This window comes from Rhinichthys klamathensis, unplaced genomic scaffold, assembly GCF_029890125.1.
Source record: "Rhinichthys klamathensis goyatoka isolate OS25496 unplaced genomic scaffold, OSU_Roscu_1.1 h1tg000229l_1, whole genome shotgun sequence".
Classification (NCBI taxonomy): Eukaryota; Metazoa; Chordata; class Actinopteri; order Cypriniformes; family Leuciscidae; genus Rhinichthys; species Rhinichthys klamathensis.
The window spans coordinates 1,960,764-1,979,687 of record NW_026606753.1 but is presented as its reverse complement, the minus strand read 5'-3'; the positions used below and the strand labels follow the sequence as shown (position 1 = coordinate 1,979,687).

General features: G+C 45.5%; 1 protein-coding gene across 1 annotated transcript in view; it reads left to right on the top strand.

The window, feature by feature from the left end:
• dchs2 (dachsous cadherin-related 2) overlaps positions 1-18,924 on the top strand; it is a 70,843-nt gene continuing 51,919 nt past the window's right edge. Inside the window, exons 1-3 of the mRNA XM_056265103.1 lie at positions 1-1,994; positions 6,201-6,392; positions 6,472-6,703. Coding sequence (XP_056121078.1) covers positions 255-1,994; positions 6,201-6,392; positions 6,472-6,703 — 2,164 coding nt within the window. The 5' untranslated portion in view covers positions 1-254. The remainder of the gene's footprint in view (positions 1,995-6,200; positions 6,393-6,471; positions 6,704-18,924) is intronic.

Below are 18,924 nucleotides of genomic sequence, written 5' to 3'. Positions count from 1 at the left end.
TCGACATTAGACACTTCATGCTGATCCTCTTCTCATGTGCCGCATTCAGCCCTACTTCACCGGGAGAAGGTGATTCTATATTGAACCTACACATACACACAGCGGAAGAGTGATGGCTGGGACGACACGGAGGAGGATTCGCCCCTGAAGAAGAGCGGTTTGGAGAGTGAACTTCAGCCCAAAGCTAGAGTGCGAAGACGTTGTTTCCTCGTTATAATGAATGTAACAAACCTATAGCCTTCTGATGTTTTCACATGAAGATGGAGTTTTACATAAGGACTATACTCCTGTTTCTCTCATTTACATTATTTTGTGAGGACGGTTGCGCGCAGGTGTTCAATCTCAGTCTCTCCATAGAGGAAGGTTTACCTGCAAAAACTATTGTCGGGGATTTAAGTGTTGGACTGCCGACGCAAACCCATATTTCTGGATTCTTTATATCTGAGAGCAAAGATTCAGATGTGTTCAGAGACTTTGAGATCGATGGAGACTCCGGGATCATCTCCACCGCCGTGGTGTTGGATCGAGAGCGCACAGATAAGTACGAGTTCGCGGCCGCCGCTTTAACAGGAGAGGTTATTAAAGTAAGCATCGAGGTGAAGGACGTGAACGATCATTCCCCTGTATTCCCTGTAAAAACAATCCATTTGAATGTGTCTGAATTAAGCCCTCCAGGAAGCCGTTTTGAGTTGGAAGGAGCTCATGACCAGGATAAGGGTGATTATGGCACCCAGGGCTACAGAATTACAGATGGAGACATGAGGAAACTTTTTCAAGTGGAAATCCGCAGTAGTGGAGGTGGTATGTCAAATTTAGACCTTATTCTGCAAGCAAGATTAGATAGAGAAACTACAGACTTCTACAATTTCACAATTGAGGCATTTGATGGTGGTGTACCATCCAAAATAGGCCAGTTGCAAGTACATATAACTGTACTTGATGAAAATGACAACCAGCCTGTGTTCAATCAGTCAGAGTATCATGCTGTCTTATTGGAAAGCACCCAATTGTTGGCACCAGTCTGCCAGGTATTTGCTACAGACCCAGATCTTGGCAGCAATGGTCGAGTCACCTATGAGATAAACCGCCGTCAAAGTGATCCAAATGAGTTTTTCATTATTGATATTTCCTCAGGTATCATTAGTGTAAATAAGCTTTTGGACTATGAAAACCAGTCATTTTTTGAGCTCATTGTGACAGCATGGGATTCTGGGATCCAACCTGAATCCTCCAGCACATTTGTAAGTATTAAAGTACTGGATGTCAATGACAACCACCCAAATATTAGCGTCCTGTTCCTAAATGAGGCCGGAGCACCTGAAGTATCCGAAGGAGCAAGACCCGGAGACTATGTTGCCAGGATTGCAGTCTCAGATCCAGATTTAGGAGATATCAATAAGATTAATGTACTTCTCCAAGGTGAGGATGGGATGTTCTCCCTCAAATCCACTGATGATTTTCTTTACGTTCTCTGTGTGGATGGCCCACTGGACCGAGAGATAAAGGACTTGTATGAACTCACTGTGACTGCCACAGATTTCGGCTCTCCTCCTCTGAGCAGTGAGATAACATTTCAGGTTCAGATAACAGATTTGAATGACAATCCACCCGTTTTTGATCAAAACATCTATGAGGAGAGCATTTCTGAGGATGTGCTTGAGGGAACAGCTCTCTTCCAAGTCAAGGCCATGGACAGAGATCTAGGAGGGGATTCTGGAATCACCTACTCTATTGTACAGTCAGAGCAGGAGCATCTGTTCAACATAGATCCAACATCAGGTCTCATTACTACTGCTGCAGTCCTAGACCATGAGCGAGAGATGGAACTGAGGTTCTTAGTGGTGGCTTCCGATGGTGGTTCTCCTTCCCTGTCCTCCACGGCCACTGTGACCATCCACGTGGTGGATGTCAATGACAATAAACCTATATTCCAACAACAGTTCTATAATGTAACCGTCAAAGAGCACACAGCTGTTGGGACATGCATCCTACAGGTATTTATTATTATGCTCCTTTTCAAGAAATTGTTCTGCAGCCAGTTTGATGATGGTGATAAAAAATACGCCACTATTATTTGTAAGAAGAAAAAAAGATTTAAGTGAGTATTAGTTAACCCAGAAATAAAAAATCTGTCATGATTTGCTCACCCTCATGTTGTTCCAAACCTGCATGACTTACTTTCTTCTACACAAAATGAGATATTTTGTAGAACGTTGCGACCAAACTGTAACCATTGACCATTATTTTGTTACAAAGCAGAAGCTGAAATGAATAAGACATGAAAAATAATAGTGGCATATTATAATCACCATCAAATTTGTTTTCATTTTTGGGTGAACAATTACAAACAAGCAAGAATAAAAAATTAAAACAGGTGCAATCAAAAAGAAGTTGATGAATGAAGCTGTTGCTCAACAAATAAATCATTGTAGGGATCAGAATGTCAAAAGAAACTCAGTTACTATCACAACAACAAACACTCACTCTCAAAACAGAGACCGTACTAAGACTTTTTGTTGAGACAAAGACAACAGTGTTGCAAAATAGCCACAACACACACTGCTCACTGTTTTGGCTCCTTGTGTGTGTAGCCTGGCACAATTGTACTTGACATGACTAATGAAATCATGTTTGTAGTTTAAATTTTTATTAGAAACACCTACACTACCATTCAAAAGTCTGGTGTTGGTAAGATTTTTTAAGTAAAGTAGTAGAAGTAAAAATAAAGACATTTACAATGTTACAAAAGGTTTCTATTTCTATTTCTTATAATATTTCTATTCATCAAAGAATAGAAAAAAAGTATCACAGTTCCCAAAAAATATGAATCAGCAAAACTGTAATATAATAATAATAATAATAATAGCATATTAAAATGATTTCTGAAGGAAATCATATGACACTGAAGACATGGGTGCCGAATTCAGCTTTGGGATCACAGGAATAAATTACATTTTAAAATACAATTAAAATATATATATATTGTACTAATATTTCACAATAATAATTTTTAACTATACTTGATCAAATAAATGCTGCCTTGGTGAGCATAAGATAATTCTTTCAAAAACATTTAAAAAATAATACAGACCCCACATTTTTATGTACCTTGTGTTCCACGTCAAGCTCTTTTCATTCATTTTAATAAATATACATTTATAAGGATCTTAAACATTTTAATTAAAGACTATTCTGTGGTCTCTCTCCAGGCACCCACATTGATTCTATGTCTCAAAACATTCAAACAATTTGTTTTTCTTGACATATATTGGATTTACAGCACTGTGCAAAAGTTTTAGGCACTATAAAATTGCTGTAGAGTGAGAATGTTCAAAACCAATAGGATACATTGAATATTTTTTTGTTATATCAGTGAACTTTATAAACTAAATCATATCAATATTTGGTGTGACCACCATTTGCCTTTAAATTAGAACAAATTCTAGATATACTTTGTGCTCAGTTTACCCTTGTGCATCCTGGACATTTTTGTCCTTTTCAGTTTTGTTTTTTGATCACTTTGCCTGTGTTAATGCTAACTGCATAAAATTTGGCACAGGTGTGTATTTTTATTGGAATTTTACTATTTCACCGCCACTTTCTTTAAAAAAAATCAATTTTGCACTAGGTACACAAAATGCGCCTTTTGGACAAAAATGTCCCCATTGAAACCCTAAAACTGCACCTTTTTAATCCCAGGGTCATTTAACTATAAAATGATGCAATCTTTGTTAAGAGGCTTTCATTCTGTTGGCAAGGCTTCAAAATTGACATTTTTACAATTTTTTTATCAGATGGTGCCATTTGTTCAGGTTTGGCCTATAAAACAAATACTCGCTTTATTCCTGTTTTCTGCTTAGGCATTTTATAGAGCCAATTGGAGAAATTATGCAACGATATTTGTGTGGGTGTGTTGGTATGGATGTCAGAGTGTGGTTAGTATATGTGTTATAAAAAAATATGTGTGTGTGTGTGTGTGTGCATGTGTGTGTTTGTAATATTGAGAGAGAAAAACTCAACTGCAAATAACAAATCCAATTACTGTGTGCACCAGTGGAGTTTTGCTGGCATCCAATGGGGAAAATCTGTTACTGCGCCCAAACAAAATCTTACCGAAAGCTCATTTTTTGAGATATCATCCTCAAATTTGGAACACAACTTATTTAGAATTATGGCTTTGATTTTCTAGCCATTTTAGATTTCAACTTGTTTTATAAAATATATATTTTATATAAAATAGTGTTCATAAATAATTTTCATAAACTTAAACCTATACAACTTTTTTTTGGATTTACTTTTTTTTTTTTTTTTACTTCAGCAATAATCTGCCAAGGGCCTTCTTTAAAATGAGACTAAACTTAAGTCTGTGCTCACAAGCTTCAAATTTTTATGACAGTTTTTTGACACAGACATTTTTGTCCTCTATGTGCATATGTGTAACTTTTTTTTAATTGATGCACAAGGGTTAAGGAAGTTTGTATCCTAGAGAAGTTTCAGCAGTTCTGTAGATTTAGGCTTTAGTCTCAATTGCTTCTGTCTCTTCATGTAATCCCAGACTGACTCTGCGATGTTAAGATCAGGGCTCTGTGGATACTGTACCATCTGTTGTAGGACTCAATGTCATTACAAAATTCTCTGGATTATTACAATATTTGCAAAAGGAATGTAGACATCTGAAATTGATATTTCCTACTGACATGCTGAAGCAGAATATATAAATAACCATCTAAAGACAAATGTTTTTGTATAAGATCTAATACACAGTACTGTATATTGTGAGAAAATTTCATACTAGGTATTTACTTTGGTCATAATTTCGAGAATATATTTTTAGATATCTCTTTTTGATCATAGCCGCTATCAGTTTTGCGTGCAGAGAGTGTTTGTAATTTATGATCTCAGACAGTTGCTTTTAGACTTTGACCAGAAGTCCCAGTCCTTCCACCCACCACTGAGATCATAAATGCTATAGTATAATATCTCTTTTATGACAGAAAGGCTGAGAATGAGATCATGTCATGAGGTGCTGCTAAAGATAGGACAGAACTCATACCCTAATGATTCAGCAACAGACAATTTGTGGGTGAAACCCCAATGATTTATACTAAGTAACATTTTATGCTGTGTGTAATCATGTTATAGCAAACTTGAGTGGAAAGCTTAAAGACCCCTTGAAAATGGCTTGACAAGAACACTTCTTGTGTTATAGTCCTTTCAGGTTCATCCCCTTTACAAAAAAAAAATACTATGTCACAGCACTTGAGTATGGTATTAAGGGGAAGGACTGTAAGTCTGTGTAGTGCAGTCATCAATATTTTTTATCAGATTTTCTGAAAGACAAACTGACCAGTCTGCATAGTGTTAACTATGTTATCAAAATCTAGAACACTAAGAATACATACATATGAGGTATAACAAAGGAAGCATTTTAGCTTTTAAGCTTTAGATTCAATAAAATATGTTAAAATTGTCTATAATAATGTTGTAGTAAGAGATAGTTGACTCTCCATCCAACCTGATCATATGAGAAAAAAATAAAAATTTGGTGAATTGGATGTGAGTTTGTATGAATGTGTACAACCCATGAAGGTCCACCCCAACCCTAAGCATAACTGCCAGAAGACGCAAGCATACTGTATGTAATTATATTAGTGAGATCATATGAATTTGCCACCAGTTCACAAAAACATAAAATTGTTATGAATTGCCATTAAAGCTGTTTGAAAAGATGCTTCTTCAATTAGTCTTGATGAAAACACAAAGCCCATTACACAGAGTCTTTCACCATGATGTTTTTCAGTGGTATTACAAGAGTGGGTTTTATTCATCTGAAAGAGTGAAGCTGGAAGTGTTAATCTGAGACACCCTTGCTGTGCCAACACCATAACCAAAGTTAATGAGATAAAGCTTGCCCGTATGGTCATTTTGGTGCTTCTAATACACAGATGGTTCATTGCAGGCTGTTTCAGAAAGATGGTCCAGTTCATTTACAAACTGCTGAATTGTTACAGATGAATAATTAATTAACAGTTAATTGTAAAAATGATAAATGTTTGTGAAATGTCTTAAAAAAGGAATATTAGTTGGACCACAACATTACATATGATTCTGAGTAATTCTAGAATTGGAGGCAAAAGAAATTGGATCAGTGTCAGTTATAAATAAGATTTACCTTAATAATAAATTTCTATCTGGTCTAGGTCACTGCCATAGATGCTGATGATGCTGAGTTTGGATCAGTGCGATATTCCCTCTATGATGGCTTCAGCAGCAAGGATGACCACCCTTTCTTTCACATCAACCCTGTTGCTGGGGAAATCTGTGTGTCTCAAGATATTGATCATGAAGCTCGCCTTGTGACCTTTGACTTGTTGATTAAAGCTGAAGATCAAGTGAGTTCAAATATGTTAATCCTGGTATCGTATAATTTTATATAAGAAGGTATTAATTATGTTGTTTTTTTATTTATAGGATGGGCTCAGTTCGCAAACATTTGTTCATATTGATGTGGAGGATGTGAATGATAATGCTCCTGTTTTTAGTCCTGAGAAATATGTCACGAGTGTGAGCATCCATACTCAACCTGGCACTGAGCTCTTCAACATTTTTGCTTCTGACCGAGATTCTGGAAACAATGGAAAAATCACCTATGAGCTTCTGCCTGGAGATTCTGCCTCTTTATTCACTGTGGACCAGTCAACAGGTAACATGCCCCAAGTTGATATGTGTTTATCTAGGGCTGAAATCTGTGTTGCTTGCCACAGTCATTGCAGATGACTTTTATTTATAGTACACGAAACCACAATGTTCACCTAAGAGAGTCTTTTATTTTAAATAAAATATAAAGCCCAAAAAATGATTAAAATGAAGAAAGTTTTTGTGCTGTCACTGTCACACAAGCCAAACATGAGCGATTTCATAGTCCATAGGACAACGAAGATAACTCATATATTCTGTTTAGACATCATAGTGCATGCTTATCTTGACAGTCAGACTGAGAGTCTTCCATAGCAGATATAGTAATTGCTTTTGTCATGTCCCGGTTGGAAGCCTGTGGATTTACACAGCATCTTCCTAAATCCTTGCTGGACATGGGTGCAAATGGAAAGCTGTGTGAAGTGTTGAAGTGGACTGTCATACAGCAATGAATGCCTGCAGAAATCTGTGATTAGGCTTTATATGATGACTGATGTACTCAGTTATCTTATTAAAAAATGTTAAGATAAAAACACAACATTTATTGGTGAAAAAAATTGTTTTACAAAGTGTTTCATTTTTTATCTGGCAACAATACGAATATACTGTGATATTCTGAGTAATTAAGTACAGTGAGACTGATATATATAAACATTTATTTTTCCTTAAGTTATTTTAAGCATAACAATCTATAGGATTGGACATGTTCAATAAAAATCACATTAAGTCTACATTGATTTGGTAAATACAGATAATTCTGCTTATTAAAGTAATTTGTATGGCATCTGTTACTATCACTGTCCTTGGTTTTTCGCACACATAGAGCTACTGTTGAGCTGTGTTTGACGTGACGCATTACAGTAATCAGATTACACTGTAATGAAGTAGGGGGTCTGCTCTTTATTTTTCTATAATCCCATTACAATCACAGTTCTGCCGTTAATGATGTTATATATATGATTCTCTCTTTTTTCATTTGGTTTCCTTTAGCAGATAGCAGTTAAGAGAATGCAGCAGTGACACAGATGAAAAATTCTTTCTGTCCTAAGTGTGCTTACTCTTAAGTAGTGCTCTGAAGTCAAAGTAAATAATCCCTCTTTTACATCGCCTGCATGCTCTCACTCGCTTAGGGAAATCCCTGCTAAGCATCATTGGTTTAGAGCTTTTTGACATGATGTGCCTTATATACACTCACCGGCCACTTTATTAGGTACCCCATGCTAGTAACGGGTTGGACCCCCTTTTGCCTTCGGAACTGCCTCAATTCTTCGTGGCATAGATTCAACAAGGTGCTGGAAGCATTCCTCAGGGAGTTTGGTCCATATTGACATGATGGCATCACACAGTTGCTGCAGATTTGTCGGCTGCACATCCATGATGCGAATCTCCCGTTCCACCACATCCCAAAGATGCTCTATTGGGTTGAGATCTGGTGACTGTGGAGGCCATTTTAGTACAGTGAACTCATTGTCATGTTCAAGAAACCAATTTGAAATGATTAGAGCTTTGTGACATGGTGGAAGTAGCCATCAGAGGATGGGTACATGGTGGCCATAAAGGGATGGACATGGTCAGAAACAATGCTCAGGTAGGCCGTGGCATTTAAACGATGCCCAATTGGCACTAAGGGGCCTAAAGTGTGCCAGGAAAACATCCCCCACACCATTACACCACCACCACCAGCCTGCACAGTGGTAACAAGGCATGATGGTTCCATGTTCTCATTCTGTTTACGCCAAATTCTGACTCTAACATCTGAATGTCTCAACAGAAATCGAGACTCATCAGACCAGGCAACATTTTTCCAGTCTTCAACTGTTCAATTTTGGTGAGCTCTTGCAAATTGTAGCCTCTTTTTCCTATTTGTAGTGGAGATGAGTGGTACCCGGTGGAGTCTTCTGCTCTTGTAGCCCATCCGCCTCAAGGTTGTGCGTGTTGTGGCTTCACAAATGCTTTGCTGCATACCTCGGTTGTAACGAGTGGTTATTTCAGTCACTGTTGCCCTTCTATCAGCTCGAACCAGTCTGGCCATTCTCCTCTGACCTCTGGCATCAACAAGGCATTTCCGCCCACAGAACTGCCGCTCACTGGATGTTTTTTCTTTTTCGGACCATTCTCTGTAAACCCTAGAGATGGTTGTGCGTGAAAATCCCAGTAGATTAGCAGTTTCTGAAATACTCAGACCAGCCCTTCTGGCACCAACAATCATGCCACGTTCAAAGTCACTCAAATCAACTTTCTTCCCCATACTGATGCTCGGTTTGAACTGCAGGAGATTGTCTTGACCATGTCTACATGCCTAAATGCACTGAGTTGCCGCCATGTGATTGGCTGCTTAGAAATTAAGTGTTAACGAGCAGTTGGACAGGTGTACCTAATAAAGTGGCTGGTGAGTGTATATATGGTAACACTTCACAATAAGGTTCATTAGTTAACATTAGTTAACTACTTTAGTTAACATGAACTAAGAATGAACAATACTTCTTCAGCATTTATTAATCTTAGTTAATATTAACTTCGACATTTACTAATACGCCATTAAAATCAAAGGTTGTGTTTGTTAACATTAGTTAATGCACGGTGAACTAACATGAACAAACAATGAACAGCTGTATTTTTATTAACTAACATTAACAAAGATTAATAAATACTGTAACAAATATATTGCTCATTGTTAGTTCATGTTAGTTCATACATTAACTAATGTTAACGTCTCAGGTTACGACTGTAACCCTAGTTCCCTGAGAAGGGATCGAGATGCTGCGTCGACGACGCCTTGGGAATGCCTCCGCGTGATTACGTCTGAAGCACGTATGTCAACTAGTCCAATAGAAAGAATGAGCGTCACGGGCAGGTGACGTCATGACCAGGAAAGGATAAAAGCACATCCGGTGCAACCGGCACTAGCTTCGAGAGCCGAAGCAAAGTCGATCACAGGGATGCAGGAAGTATGGCAGGGCGACGCAGCATCTCGTTCACTTTTCAGGAAACTAGGGTTACAGTCGTAACCTGAGACGTTCCCTTTCGAGGGGACTCGCGCTGCGTCGACGACGCCTTGGGAACGAGAATACCCAATGCGCTTCCAACGATAAACGACCAAAACAGTACAATCGAGTAAAAACTATTATTTTGCCATGTTCTGTTTTGCAAGAACACTCTTTTTTTGTCTTGTGTTCTGAATGACACGCGCACATCCGCCCCTCCCGAAGCCATAAACTCTCTCAGCTTGAATGTTTAAACTGATAAGACTTAAAAAGAAGTGAAAATGATCAATTTAAGTTATGATGTAATGCTGGCCCGATTGTGCTAGGGACAATTCCGTCATGTCCCGACTCCTAAACGCGAGAATGTTGTTTGCCTTGTCCAACCCATTTTGAGAGACAGAGAGAAAGAAGACGCAGCACCGCTGAACACTCGCAGAGTTTGTGAAATTGAGTCTTGGAGAAAGTTTTAAAATGATTGATTTGATTTTATAATCTGTGTGGATTAATTTAGCCTACTCATACAATCTACATGCTAAAGTCAATCAATGTTTGCGGGGGAATTTCCCGCATTCTAAGTGGTATACCTGTGGGAATTATTCAAATACTTATTGAAGTATTATCTGTTATATTATTTTTTTTAATAGTTAAAGTACAATAAATGTACAAATTTTGATTTTGTAAGAATTGTTGAAAGGTGTCTTTTTAATAAATGCAACACGTTCCCAAAGTCATGTGAAATAATCGTGTTACACCTTTGCTCGCACTGGACACAAAAGATTCAGTTTTTCCTGGTCCGAAGTGGCAAACGGAGGAGGACAGAAAGCCTGTAGCACAATAGGCCTCGGAATATTGCTTGGCACCTTAGGGACGTATCCCTGTTTAGGGTATAAGAATGCCTTGACCATCCCGGGTGCAAATTCAAGGCAGGTTGGAGAAACCGAGAGGGCCTGAAGGTCTCCGACTCTTTTGAGGGATCAAATAGCTAGAAGAAAGATAGTCTTGAATGTCAGAAATTTCTCTGAAACTGACTCTAGGGGCTCTAATGGAACCCCTGAAAGGCCTTCCAAAACTATTGCCAGGTCCCAAGCCGGCACCCTAGTGTGAGTTGCAGGCCTCAGCCTCAATGTGCCACGAAGGAAACATATGATCAGGGGGTCTCGACCCAATGATGTACTACCCACCGGGGTGTGGAAAGCCGCAATGGCCGCCACGTAGACCTTTAAGGTGGATGGACATAAACCTGATGCAAAGCGATCTTGCAGAAACTCAAGTACTGTACTGACTGAACAGTTAACTAGATCCCACTGATGCTGGTGACACCAAGAAGTGAAAACTCTCCACTTTAGTGCATATAATTTCCTCGTAGCTGGAGCTCTGGATGGTCTCAACAACCTCAGTTGAGAGACCACTCTTTATGTATTGGGCCCCCTTAGAAGCCAAACCCATAGTTTCCAAATCTCTGGCCGGGGGTGAAGTATTGTGCCCCCTGCCTGAGACAGAAGGTCTCTCCTGATCGGGATCTCCAAGGGAGGACCGTCGAGGAGATGAATTAGGTCCGCAAACCAAATTCAACTCGGCTAGCGTGGTGCTACTAGCAGTAGGCAAGGCAAGGCAAGTTTATTTATATAGCACATTTCATACACAATGGTAATTAAAAGTGCTTTACATAGAACAAATTAAAATAATCAAAAGTAGACTTATTCCGTAGACTTATTCCGTCCTGGCGGACTCTCTCCAGAACTCCTGGGAGCAGAGCAACAGGGGGAAATGCGTACAGACGTAGCCTCGGCCACGTCAGCACCATAGCGTCCAGCCCCAGGGGGGGCTGGGTGAGTGAGGGAGAACCATAGTGGACAGTGCATCGTGTACTGAGACGCGAACAGATCCACTTCTGGCCGTAAAATTCCCATATTTGCTCCACCGCCTCGGGGTGGAGTCTCCAATCCCCTGGCCTCAGCCCCTGCCTCGACAGGGTGTCTGCTCATATATTCTGGCACCCTGGGATATACACTGCCCTCAGAGAGAGCATTTTCCCTAGGGACCACAGGAGGATCTGGTGCGCCAGTTTGCAGAGTGGACGCGAACGCAGACCCCCCTGACGATTTATGTAGGAGACCACCAATGTGTTGTCTGTACGTACAAGCACATGATGGCCCCTCAGGTCTGGGAGGAAATGTCTCAAGACATTGAAGACTGATCATCTCCAGGCAGTTTATGTGCCAAGAAAGATGATGACTCCTCCACAGACCCTGAGCTGAGCGGCCTTCCATTACCGCTCCCCAGCTGGTGAGGGAAGCATTCTGTCGAGATAGCAACTCGATGGCAAAGAGCTCCCAACACCGGACCCTGGGATAGGAACCAGTGTTTCCTCCATATAACCAAGGCGCGGAGGCACCGCCGCGTGATCTTGATCGTACGAAGTGGATTTCCCCTCGGGGAGAACCCTCTGGTTCTGAGCCACCACTGCAAGGGTCTCAGTAGGCCAAAGGGTATCACATTGGATGCTGCTGCCATGAGACCCAACAGTTTCTCGAACTGTTTCACAGTGTGTGACTGGCCTAGCTTCAACTCTTTTGTGGCTGTGAGGATAGCAGCTACAGGAACGGGCGATAGAGGGGCTCGCATCGTGACTGAATCCCATACCACACCAAGGAAAGTGGCTCTCTGTAGTGGAGAAAGCACACTCTTCTTGGCATTGAGTCTCAACCCCAATTTCTTCATGTGAGCGAGGACGACATCTCGATGCCGAACCGCTGGCTGCTCTGATTCCACCCGAATCAGCCAGTTGTCGATGTAGTTCAGAATGCGTATGCCCTGCAGCCTGAGCAGGGCCAGAGCTGCATCTACGCACTTCGTGAATGTGCGGGGTGATAGAGCTAGACCGAATGGAAGCACCCGATATTGGTATTCTTTGCCCCCAAAAGAAAACCTCAGGAACTTCCTGTGTTGAGGGAGGACGGAGACATGGAAGTAAGCATCTTTTAAATCTATCGTGACAAACCAGTCCTCAGATCTGATTTGGGTCACAATCTGTTTGAGTGTGAGCATCTTGAACTTGAGTTTCATGACTGCACGATTCAACAGACGAAGATCTAAAATGGGAAGCAACCCCCCATCCTTTTTTGGAACAATAAAGTAGCTGCTGTAAAAGCCTGATTCTCTGTCGGGCGAGTACACCTGCTCTATAAACGAATCCGACGAGCGTTCTGTGTAGGCTGCCATCTTGTGGCGACGCCATTACTGAGCTGTTACCGGTATGTAAACAAACCTCCGTGATAACGCACCCTTGATGACAGCTACAGCCAGGCAGAATGACTTGTTGGGTTGATGATGTTAGACAGTGGCCTCCAGTCACAGATGAAGGTACAAACAATCTTACAGATTATTTATGAAAATAGCTTGGCAAGCTAGCTAGGCTAACGTTAGCTAACGAGGAACCTATAAAAAGATCTGTCCATTTGGCAACAATAAATAAATGAATGACATCAAATAAGCAAATTCATGTTTTTCATTTGTGTCCATTATTTATCTCATTTTCACATTGCAAAAGGCAAGGAGGTACAGCTAGAAAGTATACATAATATCGACCAATTAGTGTTTTTAAACCATGGAACGTCTCGGTTACGGATGTAACCCTCGTTCCCTGAGTAGGGAACGGAGACGTTACGTCGGATGACGGAGAATGGGGGTTTCGCCAGAAAGCCTATCATCTTCGAGTATTAAAAAACGAGCCTATGGCAATGAAATGCCATGGGTCTGCGGAATTTGCATAATGTATCTCCGCCCCACCGCGTGGGTATTTAAGGAGAGACACCTGCAACAGCAGATCATGTCTTCGCTGAGGAGCCGAGACTGAACTCAGGCGTCTACCCAGCGGTACAGCGGAAGTGGCAGGGAGACGTAACGTCTCCGTTCCCTACTCAGGGAACGAGGGTTACATCCGTAACCGAGACGTTCCCTTTCGTAGTCACTCCGAGTTACGTCGAATGACGGAGAATGGGGGTCCCCGTGTAATCACGCCACCTTCACAGCTGTCTTCCAGTGCCCTGCGAAGTCTGCCCTCCCTGTCGTGGTATAGGCACGGACGAAGGAGTCCTACTTAACACAGGAATACCAAGGTACACTGGGAAGCATATCTCAGGGGAGATATGCCGCAGCATGCCTACCCAAAGGGAGGACTTAAGAATACACATATGGCCGAGGGGGCTTCATATGGAGGAACACTGGAGTGACCAGCCCGTGGGGTGGCAACTTTCAACTCCAGGAGTGGCAAGGTGGCTTGCCGAGGGAAAGACACATGCTCAAAGAGGCTTACAGTGGAAATACACATGTGGGGGTTACTCAGAGGAGGAACCATGCACACGGAGGCACCTAGCCGACGCACAGGCAATAGACACTGGCGCCAGCGTCAACAGTGCTGGAGGAACTCAGGGCTTCAGAGAGGAAGGCTACCTGAGGAAATATCGCACGTATCCAGTCCGTGGATTGGAATGGCGAGCAAGCGAGACACCTAACGGCTCCCATGTTAGCTTGAAAAAGACGGAGACTGGCTCCACTCGGAGATTGTAAAATCTAGCGAAAGTGTTGGGTGTCGCCCAGCCTGCAGCTCTGCAGATGTCTGTTAGCGAGGCGCCACGCGCTAAAGCCCAAGAGGACGCCACACTCCGGGTGGAGTGGGCGGTCACACCAAGGGGGCACGGTCGACCTTGCTGCTGGTATGCCAAAGCAATGGCGTCCACTATCCAGTGGGATAACCTTTGCTTGGAGAGAGCCTTTCCCTTCAGCTTCCCACCATAACAGACAAAGAGCTGGTCTGAGGTCCTGAAACACTGCGTCCTGTCTACGTAAGCATGGAGGGCGCGTACTGGACAGAGCAGTGCCAAGGCTGGGTCTGCCTCCTCCAGGGGCAGCGCTTGCAGGTCCACCACCTGGTCCCGGAAGGGAGTGGTGGGAACCTTGGGCACATATCCAGGCCGGGGTCTCAGGATCACGTGAGAGCAGGCCGGCCCGAATTCCAGGCACGCTTCGTCAACGGAGAGAGCGTGCAGATCCCCCAGCCTCTTGATGGAGGCCAGTGCAACCAGGAGTGCTGTCTTCATTGACAGGAACTTAATCTCCACTGATTGCAGAGGCTCAAAGGGAGCCCTCTACAGGGCATATAAGACCACTGAGAGGTCCCAAGAGGGTACGAGAGGAGGGCGAGGAGGATTCAGTCTCCTTGCTCCTCTCAGGAACCTGATGATCAGGTCGTGCTTTCCCAGAGACTTACCTTCAACTGCATCGTGATAAGCGGTGATAGCGGCCACATACACCTTCAGGGTGGAGGGAGACAGCCTTCGCTCCAGCCCGTCTTGCAGAAAGGAAAGCACGACACCGATCGAGCATCTCCTGGGGTCTTCTCGCCGAGAAGAGCACCAGTTGACGAAGAGGTTCCACTTCAACGCGTAGACGTGTCTCGTGGACAACGCTCTAGCGGAAGTGATGGTAGCCGCCACCGCAGGTGGCAGGGTACTCAAACCTGCCTCGTCCCGTCCAGGAGCCACACGTGGAGTCTCCAAAGATCGGGACGAGGGTGCCATAGGGTGCCCCGTCTCTGAGAAAGGAGGTCCTTCCTCAGAGGAATTGGCCAAGGAGGTGCTGTCGCGAGGAGTATCAGTTCGGAGAACCAGGTCTTGGTGGGCCAGTATGGGGCGACCAATATGACCTGCTCCTCGTCCTCCTTGATCTTGCACAGAGTCCGTGCGAGAAGGCTCACTGGGGGAAACGCATAGTTGCGTAGGCCCTGCGGCCAGCTGTGCGCCAGTGCGTCCGTGGCGAGCGTGCCCTCGGACAGGGAGTAATACAGGGCGCAATGGGATGAGTCGTGGGAGGCAAACAGATATATCTGTGCGTCCCCGAACTGGTCCCATATCAGCTGGACCGACTGGGGATGGAGTCGCCATTCACCAAAGGTTGGCCGGAGCCGTGACAGCTCGTCGGCTGCAAGGTTCCGCTCTCCTGGAATGTAAATAGCACGAAGGGACCTCGGGTGCTTGGAGGTGGAGGTGGAGGTGCGAGTTGCGACATACGGCGAGAGCGTAGACCACCCTGATGGTTGATGTACGCTACTGTCGCGGTATTGTCCGAACGGACAAGTACGTGTTGACCCTGGAGCAGCGCGTGGAAGCGGTGCAGGGCAAGGCGTACTGCCAGCAACTCGAGGCAATTGACATGCATGAGGCGCTGGGGGGTCCTGTCCAGGAGCCCGCGGCTGCATGTCCATTGCACATGGCGCCCCAGCCCGTGGCAGAGGCATCTGTGGAGACAACAACATGCCTGGAAACTCGTTCTAGGGGAACTCCGGCCCGTAGAAAGCTGAGGTTCCGCCACGGGGTGAAGGACTGACGGCAGGTCGGAGTTATTGGAACTCTGAGCGTACCGCGATGCCATGCCCACCTCGGGACCCGATCGCGAAGCCACAGCTGAAGCGGTCTCATATGAAGCAATCCGAGTGGCGTTGCCGCGGCTGCGGATGCCATATGCCCCAGGAGCCTCTGAAAAAGTTTCAGTGGGACCGCACTCTTGCCCTCGAACTGTCGAAGACAAGTCAGCAGTGAGTGTGCGCGCTCGCTCGTAAGCTGCGCGGACATGGCGACCGAGTCTATCTCCATACCGAGAAAAGAGATCCTCTGCACGGGGCAAAGTTTGCTCTTCTCCCAGTTGACCCGAAGGCCCAGACGGGCTAGGTGCCGGAGCACTAGGTCTCTGTGTTCGCAAACCTGGACTCGAGAGTGAGCTAATATTAGCCAGTCGTCGAGGTAATTCAGGATGCGAACCCTGTGTTCGCGCAGGGGAACAAGGGCTGCCTCGACGACCTTCGTAAAGACGCGAGGAGACAGAGCCAACCCAAATGGGAGAACTGCGTACTGGTATGCCTGCCCCTCGAAAGCAAACCGAAGAAACGGTCTGTGTCGAGGTAAAATGGAGACATGAAAGTAGGCGTCCTTCAGGTCTATCGCTGCAAACCAATCCTGTGGCCGCACGCATTCGAAAATGCGTTTGGTCGTGAGCATCCTGAACGGCAGCCTGTGAAGGGAGCGGCTCAAGACGCGCAGATCCAGGATTGGCCGTAACCCACCGGTCTTCTTGGGGACAATGAAGTACGGGCTGTAAAACCCTGACCTCATTTCGGCTGGAGGGACAGTCTCGATTGCACCCTTCGCCAGCAGGGTGGCAACCTCCGCTCTCATGATCGGGGCATTGCCACCGACCAAAGTAAACGGACTCCCCTGAAGCGGGGAGGAGACCGTGCGAATTGTATCGCATAGCCGAGCCTGATAGTTCGGGCGACCCAGCGGGACAGGTAGGGAAGCTCTAACCAAGCTCCCAAGAACTGAACCAGCAGAAACATCCGAACGACAGACGTCCCCCCGGAGGGGCAGCGAAGCGGAGTGACCGGCCCAGGCGTGGGTGGCATAGCGGCCCGGTGCGGGGGCACGGTCATGCTCCGCGTCCTGACAGAGGAGACCAGGGAAGGACCAGCGTTCCACGGGGGTCTGCTCTGCCAGGGGTCTGGCGACAGAGGGGGACGAGAGTGGTGTGGTCCGGAGACGGCACACACTGTCATCCGCGCCCTCAGAGACAGAGGGGGACGAGAGCGGCAAGGCCCGGGAGCGTCGCGCACTGTCGTCCGGCCCTCTGAGGGCTCAGAGATGGGATGCAGCTCTTTGGTTTAGAAAAGATTCTCCCCCAGCCCTCCACCGGGGGAAGGAGTGGCCCTGCAACCACTCCCTGAAGAACTGCAACCCACATCTGAGCTGCCCGTAACGGGAGCGCCGCAAGCCTGGCCTTGGCGGGGCTGCGGGACCGGTACGGGCAGGGGCGCCTTCCTGCGACCACCTCCACGGCGCGGCCCGGTGCTGCTGGGGGCCGGGCGGGAGGGGGCGGAAGTCGCAGGAGTGCGCATTCGGCAGCAAGCGGACTGAGGCGTCTGAGCCGGCAGCTGGAGGCAGCAAAGCCGCGGGGTCAGACAAAATAGCCACAGTCCACTTCTGGGCGGCCGAGAACTGTTGGGCAGAGTCCTCGACCGCGCCGCCGAAGAGGCCAGCCTGGGATATGGGGGAGTTGAGGAAACGAAATCACTCAGCCTCGCGCACATTAACCAGGTTAGCCAGAGGTGTCTGACCACCTATGTGGACATCACCTGACTCAGGGAGCGTGCGGTCACCTACGTCGCTCGGAGAGCAAGGTCGGTGACGGCAGGCAGCTCAAGGATGAGCCCTGAATCAGCCCTACCCTCATGCATGTCATTGAACACCCAGGAGGATGGCAATAACACGCAGTGAGGTGGCAGCCTGCCCCGCAGCTCTATAGGTCCCCACCACCGGAGTAGACAAGAACCTACAGGCATTGGAGGGGTGCTTAAGAGTCGCCACGCCAGGTGGAGGCGCTGTGGGGACACATAAGTGTTGCCACAGAACACTCCACAGGGGGAACCCCAGTGCACCCTAGGCCGCGGCCTCTACAAGGGCAGAGAAGGCGGAAGAGGCCACTGAGCAGTCGCGAAAAGTCAAGGAGACTTCCACGATCTCATGATCTCTTCATGCACGTCCGGGTAGAAAGGATTTGGGTTCGCCACCCCCAAAAACCAATCAACAGCCTTAAGTGCTCGGGACATGGCAGAAGGTTCCACACAAGCCTGATACTCGCGGCAGCCCGGGAAGCATAGCTGTGCACTCTGGATCAAACTCGTTATGCTAGCACATCCGAGGACGGCAGCACAGACGAGCCATCATCTCTAGAGGACTCCAGCTCACCTTGTGATGCGGTGATACATGATTTCATCAGCTGGGGGACCGAATGAGACCGCGGGCGGGCCGGCGAACTCACCTGGGACCACGCAGGTTGCAATGTGAAAGACGGGGTGTGGACCGAGGAATTTATCGTCGGTTTAGTTCCAAACCTGCCGTCTTAGGTCACCCTGCCGTTACATTGCGATGGTCACGTTCCCAGTGAGAGAACGTGACACACCCACGAGCGCTGTCTGAGCGCGATCAAAGCCCAAACACTCAAAACAGCGCTCGCGCCCATCAGCTGAATCTATCAGAATACCACACTCAGAAAAACACGGGCAGATCGTCTTTAGAAAGACGCGTCTTTAAAAAGACGCAAAACTGCATTATATTAAAAATGCAAAAACTGCATTATATTTAATTTAATTTGTTATTTTAATTTGTTATTTAAAAAAAATTCTGTCACAGTCAAG